This window comes from Hypanus sabinus, chromosome 22 (genome assembly GCF_030144855.1).
Source record: "Hypanus sabinus isolate sHypSab1 chromosome 22, sHypSab1.hap1, whole genome shotgun sequence".
In the NCBI taxonomy this organism is placed as follows: Eukaryota; Metazoa; Chordata; class Chondrichthyes; order Myliobatiformes; family Dasyatidae; genus Hypanus; species Hypanus sabinus.
The window spans coordinates 32,572,561-32,585,450 of NC_082727.1; the positions used below are offsets into that span (position 1 = coordinate 32,572,561).

The window sequence follows — 12,890 nt, forward strand, 5'->3', positions numbered from 1 at the left end:
TGTTAAAATTGGAAATAGGTGTTTTGAAGAGATTGTTTCACTTTGCATTTAAGACATTAAAAATCCATTCATCCAAATCTGAATTAACATTACGTTTAAAATAACAGGGAAGTGGCATTTAGCCTCGAGTTAATTCTGCTAATAAATAAGATTGTGTACAATCTGTGACTTACCTCAATAAACTCAACTTTTCCTCATCTCCCTCAGTGGTTTTGGTCAGCTAAACTCTGCCAGTCTCACACTTAAATATAAACAATTGCTAAATGCCTAAGTTAATTTGAAATTTCTAGCACAGAGTGCATACAAAAAACATTTCCTGATATCACTCCAAAAAGCTCAGTGCTCGTAGTTAAGCCATGTGCTCCTTTGCTGCCAGACTCCCTCATTTGTTAAAATAGTTCTTTTTCAATTTTATGCAGTTAGTTATGGTTAATTTCTTGAAAATACCAAACAATTCACCCTTTGCCTTCCAAATTCCAAGAATTTTTGTTTCATTATTAAGAACTGAATTGCCTAAGTCTGCTTCTATGTCTGAAAGTGTTATAAAATCAAACTACCTGCCTTGGCAAAGATGTATTTTTGTCACAATAGTCAAAGCTGTTCATTGCACCGATGAAGGATTGCCTAATTTTCAAGGCATTAGTCCATCCCCTGAGAAAAAGCTAGTTTTATGCCATATAGGAACTGTTGACCAAATGCCTGTCCTATGAGAAATGTGAGTCAACCTAAGACAGGTGCACAGTTTAACCCTTGCATCTCCCAATATTGCAGAAGCACGGGGGATAATCGTGGTATGGAACCATATTTTGGAATAAAATCTAATTTCTGATTGAACAATAAAACCTTCCTAGTTTGATCATCATTCAAAAAATATGGAAGGCTCTCAGTCACACCTCAATGAGCAGGAATACTGAACTCATTTGCTGTCCAATGTTGAATTAGATGTTCTACAGGATGTGACCCTCTGCTTTTCTTACAACTTTGACATTGTCTTGCAGTGCATTCCCTTATCTGAAGAGAATTAGTCTGGTTCATATGGAGAAATAGATTTATCATTGTTGCTCCTAAGAATAACACTGAGAAAGGGAACAAGTATCATATGCTGAATGGTGTACACAGCTAATACTAATTTTGAGGCATGATTTGAATTGATTGCAACTCATCGTTGTCATAGAGCCGTAGAGTACTATAAAATAGAAATGGACCCTTTGGTTCATTTAGTCAATGCTGAATTATCATTCTGCCTATTTCCATAGCAAGCTGGGGCAGATTGCATAGAAATTATAACAGAGAATCAGCCCATTAGATTTAGCTAGTTTATGGTGACAATAATCATAAAACCTCACTACCCACTCTTCTTCCAAATCTCCTTTTCTCTGTTTCACTTCCAAAATTCTGATCTATTAGCTCTTGAGATAGTTTTTCAAAGCCTTCCATGCTCATTTTAGGTTCCTAGCTGTTCTGAAACTATCTATAGATATTATTAAAGGGTGTGTCACTCTTTGACTTGTCTATCAATATGCATATTTAGATCTGCCTGGTTGCATCACAGCCTGATATGGAGACACCAATGCCCAGGAAAGGAAAACTGTAAAAAAACTGATGGATACAGCTCAGTCCATCACAGGAAAAGCCCTCCCCACCATCAAGCACATTGACAAGAAGCACTGCCACAAGAAAGCAGCATCCATTACCAAGGTCTTTCACCATTCATGCCATGTTCTCTTCTTGCTGCTGCCATCAGGAAGGAGGTACAAGGCCCTTAAGTCTCACAGCAGCAAGTTCAGAAACAGCTATCACCCTTCAACAATGAGGATCCTGAACCAGCGCAGATATCTTCACTCATCTCAATACTAATCTGGGTCTATAACCCTCATTTTCAAGGAGTCATGTCCTCAATATTACCTACTTAGTTATGTTTACTTTTTTTGCAATTTGGTTTGGAAAATTCTGGTTATTTTCCAGAATTTGTATGTTGATCTTCATTGATTCTATTGCTTTGCTTTGATATACTGTGAATGCCTGCAAGGAAATAAATCTCAGGGTAGGATATGGTGACATACATGTAATTTGATAATAAATTTACTTTGAACTTTGCAAATTGGACAGGTGTTATTGGGCACAGAATACTTCTCCTTTGGCAGCTGGGTTAGATAGAGGAAAAATTGATAGAGGCTCTGTGTTCAGCTTGCTCAGACCAAAAACATCATACCCTTTGTGTTGCTTTTAATGTTACACAATTGCCACTAATTTCAAGTTAAATCATGAATCTTTTGGGGCTTGAAGTGGATGACAAGCATCAAACTATGGCCAAAAGTTAGATTAGAGGTTTAGCTCTCCTAAGCAGATTTCTGATATAATTGAAGGATTTTGTGAATGGATATTTGGGAGGAGAAAAGGCTAATTTACACAAGGGACTGAAACAACTCAAGGGTTATATTTAAAGGCACAAGGATAAAAGATACAGCAGGTTTAGTTGACAGTGATTATCATGGCAATTATAGAAGATAAAATTTTGATTTGTTTCACTTTAGTTTGGTTGCATTTAACTAATAGTGAGTTTTTATTCTTGCTTTAATTACATCTCACAGCATGAAGAAGAAGTAAGTCAGAATTAACACAATTGACAAAGAGATTTGGAACTACACTAGCTAGCTGAGCAAAATATCACATGTCTATAAGGTGTCAGCAGAAATTTTTTTGGAGGGTGTTGAAACAAAAATACAGTATGTGTGGCTTATTAACTGTAGCAGAGCTACAGCAACCTTCATAATTTGGTCTTCCCTCTTCCAACCATTGGGCATCAATTCATGGCTCTTCCTGACATCCAGAAAGAGTGTTGTCATCAGCTTAGATTAGCAGCCAATTTTTCACAGATGATTCCCCACAGATTTCAAACCAGGAAGGAAAAAGCATAATTTTTCTCTTATTCGGAATGTTTTTCCAAAGTTGAAGTGAGCATCTAACCATGTTTTCTTATATTTTATTTAATTTCTATTTAACAAATATAAATGTTACTTATATATTTGTGATCAGATGAAACAAAGAACTTTAAAAATACAAAATAAAAAATATTTTTCTGAGGAAATTACAATCCTCATATTCTCATCTTTTTTAAGAACTAGCCAGATTTTGAGTAGTAATTACATTCCAAACTTTTGCAATTAAGTGGAATACTCCCAAGTTTTTTTTCTATTGTAAGAACAGTTCTTAATATTGTAAATTCTCAGATTACTGAAAGAGTTAGCAAAACAATTAAGTCTGTGGAGGAGCACTGACTCACTGACAGCTACTGCTGGATTTATCTCTTTGACTAGACTTGTGCATACTCCAAACATTGCCATCAGTTTTGTATGCACTGAAAGTGGATGCTACTGATAATCATTCTAGCAGTAACTCCAAAGCCATTTTGCTGCAGAAGTACTCAGTGATAATAAGTATTTTGAAATGTAACATATGCCAGTTCAGAACGTGCTTTCACTAGGAATAATTAAGGAAGATAACAAGAACATGTCAGGCAAATGCAAGATGATGAAAGAAGTAGATCATGCTGATAGTTACTTGAGGGGGAAGACCATGTAAAGGTAAACAACAGCACAGGCCAGTTGCCCCATTGCCTTGTTTCAATGGCATACATTTTATCTAAATTTAAGTAACACATTCAAATCTTTTTCTCATTTGACTCACAGGACCGAGCTCCAAATCCACGGAACAGAAGAACCAGCACAACTACGCTAACAGTCGATGTATTGGATGGAGATGATCTTGGCCCAAAGTTCCTTCCATGTGAACTGGTCAATAACACAAGGGATTGCCGACCCCTTACATACAGGGCCAGTTTGCCTGAGCTGACAGATCCGGTAGGTACATGCTGCTGCTAGTTGCATATTATCTGTCATTCTCTGCATTATAATGGTATCATAAATGCTAGCAAACTACTTTGAGTACTGAGGATGTTAATAGTATAGATTAGAAAGCAAGAAATTGCACTTAAGGAAAAAAAAATTATTATACTGTTGGAATCTTCACTGCTTTAATTCCTGGAAGTGGCTCAGGGGGAATGAACCACTTTAAGTAATACAGGTAAGTTCAACTTAGTCAAGGGTCATACCATTGATGTATCACATATTTATAGTTAAAATGCATACTAATTGTCATAAAATAGTCTGGGAGCCTCAATATGGTACTATAGCATTGAAAACTGGTGTTGAGTTCCCCAGTACTTTATGTGTAATTTTTCCTTTGCACTTTTCCATTTATTTTGTAATTTATGGTAATGTTATATCTTTGCACTGCAGTGTACTGTCACAAAACAGCAAATTTCATATAAGACCCTGATGATAAAACTGATTCTGATTCAAGCAGAGGACCCAAATCTATTTAGTAATTTCTAACATTGTTGACCATTAATGCTAATGAAATTGAGGGACATTAACAATTCAAATCTGCTTTGGATTACTGTGAACAGATGTAGTAATTAAATTGTCCATGTTTTTAGATCAATTTTAGTTGTGGATTCTGTGAAAATACTTCACTTTGCAATAAAATGTTCAGACCATGATGACTGGTAATGTCATCGGTATCTGTTATGCAGGACCTCCACTTCAAAAACAATTCGGATTTTCAAAAGTTCAAAGGTTCAAAGGTCCAATTTACTGTCAAAGAAATGTATACAATATACATCCTGAATTGCTTTTTCTTCTCAAAACATCCATGAAAACAGAGAAGTGCCCCAAAGAATGAACGACAGTTAAACGTGAGAACCCCAAAGTCCACTCAGCTCTCCACCTTCTGTGCGTAAGCGACAGCAAGGCAACAATACCCCCTCCCATCCCTGTCAAAAATGCACACCGCCTACTCAGCACAAGCATGAGCTTGGAGATAGCAAAAACACAGACCTTGCAATTACACCAAAGACTATCGCATTTCACAAACCGCAGGTTCTCTCTCTCCCTAATAAGGGAGAGGGAGGTGTCCCCCATTTTCACACTGAGTGGCAGACATAACAACAACCTGCTTGTTTACGATGTTAAAAAGTCCATTTTGTTGCTTTTTATGAGCTCTGTGCCTGAAGATTGCAAAGATCTCGGGTCTTCGGGCCCACAGCGAAAGATTTTCCGGCCTCCTGGATGACTCATGAGTCTCCTGCCATGACACCAACCCTCGATCCACCCGTCTCCAGAACCCCAAGATCTTCCAAACACTAGGCCGACTCTTAGGCCGAGCCCTTGGCGTGCCGAACAACAACGACCGGTCCTGAAACCCCAAGAACAGGTCCCATTCCCACAAAGAACTGAAATCTGCATGTAACTCCAGGTCAGGGTCTTCAAAAGAATCCTGAAAAGGATAAATGAAGATATTAAAGATGGAAATTGAGCTGTTTCCAAAGATGCAAGCAAAGGAGTCGCCATTTAATGCCATCTTAACTCTGCCTCCACTAAGATTTTCTACTTCACTGCTGCTGTTCAGCAAAAATATTTCTCTCCTGATCTATGATATCCTATCCATAATATTCAGTGAATCATAGGCAGGAGATGTGAAACTAATGTTCCCACTTCGACAATAGCAGAAAAAAATCGAAAAAAGTTTATGTTAAATCTATAAATGAAAATAAATTAGGACCTCAAGGGACATATCTGCAATAGAATTGTTAAAATTTGATCTGCCAAATTTCCTGTTAGCTCAGTTACAAACATTTGTTCTTGATCTTAATCTCTCCAGTTTTGCCCATGCTGTCCTCTTGGTTTGAACTTCATGTTACTTAAAATGATGAAAGAATAAAATTTTCGTTATTTCAACTTTACTACCTTCTCAATAACATTTTCTATAACATTGTTGACCATGTTTACTAATGAAATTGAGAGGCATTAACAATTCCAAATATGTCCACCATGGACAGACGTGGCCGCTATCTTGTCCATGGTTGGCTCTCAGTACCTGTAGTATTTTTCTGGCTTGTAGGATAATTCAGTACAAATTATTTGACCTTCAGCTGTTAGCATATCTAGCATGCACTATTTTATGATCATCATTATTGCGTTCCTTACTTAATCTAGCATTGTTTAGGGGAATGTAACAACCTACACTGTGGTATGCAAGTAAAATGCATATTGCAAAGCAGATACGCAGTTTCTTTGTGTTGTTGCAGTTTTCTTTGGAAAGCAAATTAAGCTAAAAATCTTTAACAATGATCACTCTTGTATAAACCACAGTCTTCCCTGTTCTATCTATTAATATAAACAGGTAAATTGATTACCACCACTGTGCAGACGTGATTTTATCTGTAAATGAGAACAAACAATAATTCCTTATTCTGGATGGAAATGTCTTTATTTGAGGTTGAGATATAACAGTAATCTCAATGTAAAGGCTGTCACTAGCACACCCTTCACTTTCTTTGTACCTTGCCCTGCTACAAGTTAAACTCAATGTGCTCTATACCCCAAGGTTTGGTCTGCCAGTGACTCCTTAGATACAACTCTGAGAGAACAAACCATCACTCAGATGACTGTAGTGCATTTGCCAACATCTGATGGTGAATGATCAGTTCATGCTTTCTCTGTGCCTGACTGTGGGCCTTGCCAAAACTGTTGCAATTAAGCGTGTGAGAGGTCTTGCTTTAAGGTAAAAACCCACAGCCACAAGTAGTGGAGGTTGCAAAATTTAACCTAACACTCTTCCTACACTCCTTTCCTGCTGGTGTGAACAAACAGTAATTAAACTCTCCTCCTTTACTGCCGGGTTGCTGCCTGTCCAGCTGATTGATGCAATTTTGATCATTACAAAAGGTACATGTTAGTTGAGGAAATAATAGCATTTAAATTCAGATTTACGTGTATTTGTCACATGTATATTGAAATGTTCAGTAAAGTTCATCATTTGTTTTAACCAACACATGAAGGATATCCTGGGGGGGAAGCCTGCAATTGTTAGCACATATTCCAGCACCAACATAGCATGTCCACTGTGCTCAGCAGAAGAAAACAGAACACAGCAAAGCAACAAGATCAAAACAAGCCCTGTTCCTTCCTACCGAAGTTCAAAGTGGGTCGGCTTTACCCACGATGGACTGAGCTACTTTAGTAGGCTTTTCATTTCCTGGGCATTGGTGTTTCCATAGCAAACTGTGATGCAACCAATCAATACACTTCCGACCACACATCTAAAGAAGTTTGTTAAAAGATTAGATACCGTACTGAATCTTCGCAAACTTCTAAGGAAGACGAGGCACTGCCATGCTTTCTTCATGATGGCACTAATGTTCAGGACCCAGGACAGATCCTCAGAAATGATACCACTGAGAAATTTAAAGTTGCTTACCGTTTCTATCTCAGTTCCCCTGATGAGAGCATGTGGACCTTTGATTACCTCCTTTTGAAGTCAATAATCTGTTTGTAGTTGTTAGTGTAGCAGCACTCAGCCGGATTTTCAATCTCCCTCTTTTATGACGATTTGTCACCAGCGTTGATTCAGCCAATGACAGCAAACTTAAATGTTTTATTGGAGCTGTGCTTAGCATCACAGTGATAAGCAAGTAGAGTGGGGGGGGGGGCTAAGCACACAACCTTGTGGTGCACCTGTGCCGATGGGGATTGTGGAGGAGAAACTTATACCAATCGAAACTCACTGGGGTCTGAAGGAGAGGAAGCCGAAGATCCAATTGCACAAGGAGGTATTGAGGACAGGATCTAGATTGTTTATTCATTAGTTCTGAGGGAGTGATGGTATTGAATGCCAAACTATAATTGATGAAGAGCACCCTGATGTAAGACATCTTCAATGTGCAGATATTCCAGGGTTGAATGAAGAGCTAATGAAATGGCATTGCTGGGGACCTGTTGTGATGGTAGGCAAATTGGAGTGGATCCAAGTCGTTTCTCAGGCAGGAGTTGGTATGTTTCAGCACCAACCTCTCAAAGCACTTAATAGCACTGCATGTAAGTGCTACTAGTCACTGAGGCAAGTTCTTCATAGGCACCAATATAATTCAAGCTTGCTTGAAACAGGTGTGTATCTCAGGCTGCCAAAGCAAGAGGTTAAAGTTAAAGACTCCAGCCTGTTGATCAGCACAGGTCTTTAATACTCAGCCAGGTACCCAATCTGGTCTGGATGCTTTCCATGGTTTCACCCTCCTGAAGGCTGCACTCACGTCAGCTTCAGAGACTAAAATCATAGGGTCATCAGAGACTGTGGGAGTTCATGAGGATTTTTCCATGTTTTTACAGTTAAACTGAACACGGAAGGCACTGAACTCATCTGGGAGCAAAACCTTGTTATCACCTATGTCGCTTGGTTTAACTTTGTAGAAGGTGATAACATGTAACTCCTGCCACAGCTGTCTAGGATCCTTCCGTGATTCAAGTTTGGTCCAAAATTGACACTACACAAATGAGATGGCTTTCTAGAAGTCATATCTGGATCGCTTGTATCTTACTTGGTCACCAGACTTGAATGCCACTGACCCTCAGCAGACTGTGGATCTCATGGTTCACCCAGAGCTTCTGGTTGGGGAAGACTCTGAAGGATTTTGTGGGGACACACTCATCTACACTGTCTTTATAAAGTTTGTGACAACTGTGGTGTTTTTATTCAAATCCTCTTATGGCTCCTTAAAAGTGGGCCACTCCATGAACTTAAAACAATTCTGTAGCTGCTCCTCTGCCTCACACAACCACCTCTTTATTTCTGCTTATCTCTGGAGCCTTGCGCTTTAACCTCTGCTTATAACAGGTAGGAGAAAGACAGCCAAGTAATCAGATTTCCCAAAATACATTCTTAATCATAATAAAGCAGTGGTCAAGTGTGTTAGGACCTCTGGTGCTGCAGATTATTTGTTAATGATAATTGGGCAGAGATTTCTTCAAACAAGCTCAGTAGAAGTCCCTGATAATGATTTGAAAGGCGTTGGGCTAGGCTGTTTCTTGCTTGCTGATGGCAGCATTCAATACCTCAAGTGCCTGCATGAAGTCAGCCTTTGGGAGTGAATAAACAGCAGTCAGGGTCATTAAGGAAAACTCTCTTGGTAAGTGAAACTGCCAGTTAATCACTAAATGCTGCAGGCCATGGAAACAGCAGTGTGACAAGACCACGGCTGAGTACCACAACCACCATAATACACAGACCACCAACTTTTGCCTTCTCCGAATCAGCAGACTGGTCAAATCTGCGTATTGAGAAGCCGTCAGGTCTTACCAACGTATCTAGCATATCCGGAGTGAGCCAGGCCTCCCTGAAATGCAGAACACAGCAATTTCTCATTTCCCTCTGATACAGCATTCTTGCCCTTAGGTCCTCACTCTTATTCTCCGGTGATTGTGCATTGCTAACATGAAGCCGGGTAGAGGATGTTTCCTTCCTCTGCATTTCAGTCTAGCTTACAGTCCTCCACTCCTCGCTCTCCAATGACCTTGGCAATGTTCCTTCATCCACATAAAGGTGCCAATCCTGCATTCTTGAGTATTAAGTCCACTGTGTCCTTCAGAAGATAGTGAAATTGGTAGTTCTTCAAGACAGTTCAAAAGTACATTACTTAAAGGGAAATTACGGGCTGCAAATTGCAATGTGAATAATTCATCAAACCAAACACACATTCAGCCCTCTAACCACAGTACTGGCCATCTTCTTCAGATTCCAACCTCAAGTAGAGTCATGGAATTGCAGACACTGTGACTCTACTTTCCCAGTAAACTTACAGAGTTTCAAAGTCCCACGCTCTGGCCATCAGACCTCAACTGGACTTCCAATCGACCTTTGGGCTTCAATTCAGATCTCTGAACATCCTTTGAGCTTCATCCATCTGTTAAAACAAGCCAAAACAACTGATAACTCCTGTGTATCAGCACTTGTGAAAGCTTTATAGGATTGGATTCAAATTTATAGCCTGCATTTTGGAACATCTTTTTGAAGGGTATTTATTTATTTGTTTTAACAAATACTCCAAGCAGCCATATTGAGAAGGCTATTCTGTTGTTCATCCCACCACCTGCATTCAGTCTTATCGAAGTTTATTTCTTCCTAAGTAAAAACTATAAATTTTCAGCCAATTCCTTGAATATATCACAAGCTGCACTGTACTGACAGTGGCTTCTTGTTGCATTAATCTAGGAGCAGTGAGCTATTTAATCTAGGAACAGTGAGTTTGTCCTTACGCAAAGCTCCAAATGACACTGCTTTTCCATTGATTAGCTCAGGCTGTTTGAAGGAAACTACACATCACTTGCTATTTGCAATGCCTGTATGTAACAGCAAAATATGTGTGTGTCTGTATATGTTTTTTTAAGTGATAGTTAATGTGCAGGAGCTAGAAACAATCTCACTCTGAGCCTCACGTTCTCAGTGCAGGAGTTGCTGTTAAAGCCATGAATGACAACACTTCATCTGTGAGTCTGTTGATGTCATCTACTATATCCAGTGTGGCCTGCAGTATATTGGTGACACCCAACGTAGATTGGGAGAACGCTTTGCCAAGCACCTATGCTCCATCCACCAGGAAAAACGGGATCTCCCAGTGGCCACACATTTCAAATCTAGTTCCCTTTCCTATTCCGACACATCAGTCCATGGCCTCCTCCGCTGCCGCAATGAGGCCACACTTAGATTGGAGGAGCAGGACCTTCTATTCCGCATGGGTGGCCTCCAACTTGATAGCATGAATGTCGATCTCTCAAATTTCCGGTAACTGCCCCCCCCCCCTTTCCTTCACCATTCCCTATTCCCATTTCCATCTCTTATCTTATCTCCTTTCCTGCCTATTACATCCCTCTGGTGCTCCTTTCTCTTTCCTTTCTTCCATTCCCTTCTGTCCACTCCTGTAAAATTTCCCCTTCTGCAGCCTTCTCTTTCTCCAATCGACGTCCCAGCTCTTTACTTCACCCCTACCCCTCTCCCAGTCTCACCAATTACCTACCACCTTGTACTTCTTCCTCCCCTCCCCCCCCTCCTTCTTACTCTGACTTCTAATCTCCTTTTTCCAGACCCACTGAAAGGTCTTGGCCCTGTTTAATGTTTTCTACAGAAGCTGCCTAGCTTGCTAAATTCCTCCAGCACTTTGTGTGTATTACTTTGATTTCCAGCATCTGCAGAGTTTCTCTTGTTAATGAAAAGTTTAACTCCTAAAGCAAATACCAGATTCCCCATATATTGAAGAATAGTTATCATAGACCTATTGCTGAAACAAAATTAACACACAAAACTGAACAAAGAGTAAGTACTAATATTTCATTTATTTGAAACAATGAAAGACTCTGCTGTCAGCCACAATCATGTGCTTAATAAATTACCTTTGGCATGGGTAATGGTTATGGTCTTCAATATTAGTCAGGAATACAAATGAGACTAAATTGTTGTTGATTATTCTTCCCATATGCCACTGAGTTTGGCTTCATATGCAAACTATGTAATTATCATCTGTTTTTTTTTATTTTGTGATGTCTGTTGTAATCTACAATTATGTATGTGATTACTGTCAAAAACATCAGTTTCAGTACAACAGTACTTTCTGTCTAAAGAGCAGAATAAATTTACAGTGCCTGTAAAAGCGTTCACCTCCCTTGAAAGTTTTCATGTTCTATTGTTTTACAACAGTGAATCATAGTGGATTTAATTTGGCTTTCTTTTTTGACAAAGATCAACAGAAAAGACTTCTTGAATTGACCTTATTACTTACACCCTTCACATACATAAGGAGTAAAAATCTTTGTGTTACGTCTCCGTCTAAATGTACAATGTGCAATTTGTAATAAATAATATGTTCAACAGGATAGAAAAACAATGGTATCAGCATGAATTAATCAGTCTGGTGGCCTGCTGGAAGAAGCTGTCCTGGAGCTTGTTGGTCCTGGCTTTTATGCTGCGGTACCATTTACCAGATGGTAACAGCTGCAACGGTTTGCGGTTGGGGTGACTTGAGTCCCCAAAGATCCTTCAGGCCCCTTTTAACACACTTATCTCTGTGAATGTCCTGAATAGTGGAAGTTCGCATCTTCAGATGCACTGGGCTGTCCGCACCACTCACTGCAGAGTCATGCAATTTTGTGTCAAACTGAAAACAGATCTCTGCAAAGTGATCTAAATTAATTACAAGGATAAACACACAAAATAATTGATTGCATAAGTATTCACTTCCTTCAAGTCAGTATTTAGTAGATACACCTTTGCAGCAATTACAGCCTTGAGTCTGTGTGGATAGGTCTCCATCAGTTTACACATCTGGAGACTGCAATTTTCCCCATTCTTTTTAAAAAAATGCTTAACCTGTCAGATTGCATGGGGATTGTGAGTGAACAGCCCTTTTCAAGTCCAGCCACAAATTCTCATTTGGATTGAGGCCTGGACTCTGATTTGGCCACTCCAGGATATTAACTTAAGTTATTTTTAAGCCATTCTTGCGTAACTTTGGCTTTATGCTTGGGGTCATTGTCTTGCTGGAAAACAAATCTTCTCCCAAGTCACAGTTCTCTTGCAAACTCTGGTTTTCCTCCAGGAATTCCCTGTATTACCCTTTGCCTTCACAAGTCTTCCAGTGTCTGGTGTAGTGAAGCATCCTCACAGTATAATGAAGCCACTACCATGCTTCATAGTGCATTTTTGATGCTGTATAATATAGTATTTAGTCTACTAGCCAAAACGCTCACCATTTTGGTTTCATCAGACCATAGAAGCTTCTTCCAGCTGACTTCAGAGTCTCCTACATGCCTTCTAGCAATCTCTAGCTCAGCTTTCATGTGAGATTTTTTCCAACGGTGGCTTTCTGTTTGCCACTTTCCAATAAAGCTGTGACTGGTGAAGCACCTGGGCAACAGTTGTTGTATGTACAGTCTCTCCCATCTCTGCCACTGAAGCTTGCAACTCCTCCTGAGTTGTCATAGATCTCTTGGTGTACTCCCTCACTA

The 12,890-nt window shown here is 39.6% G+C and overlaps 1 protein-coding gene across 1 annotated transcript in view; it reads left to right on the forward strand.

The window, feature by feature from the left end:
- The window catches only part of pcdh15b (protocadherin-related 15b), an 831,732-nt gene that overhangs the window by 251,541 nt on the left and 567,301 nt on the right, over positions 1-12,890 (forward strand). Inside the window, exon 8 of the mRNA XM_059948101.1 lies at positions 3,690-3,860. Within this exon, the coding sequence (XP_059804084.1) occupies positions 3,690-3,860 (171 nt within the window). The remainder of the gene's footprint in view (positions 1-3,689; positions 3,861-12,890) is intronic.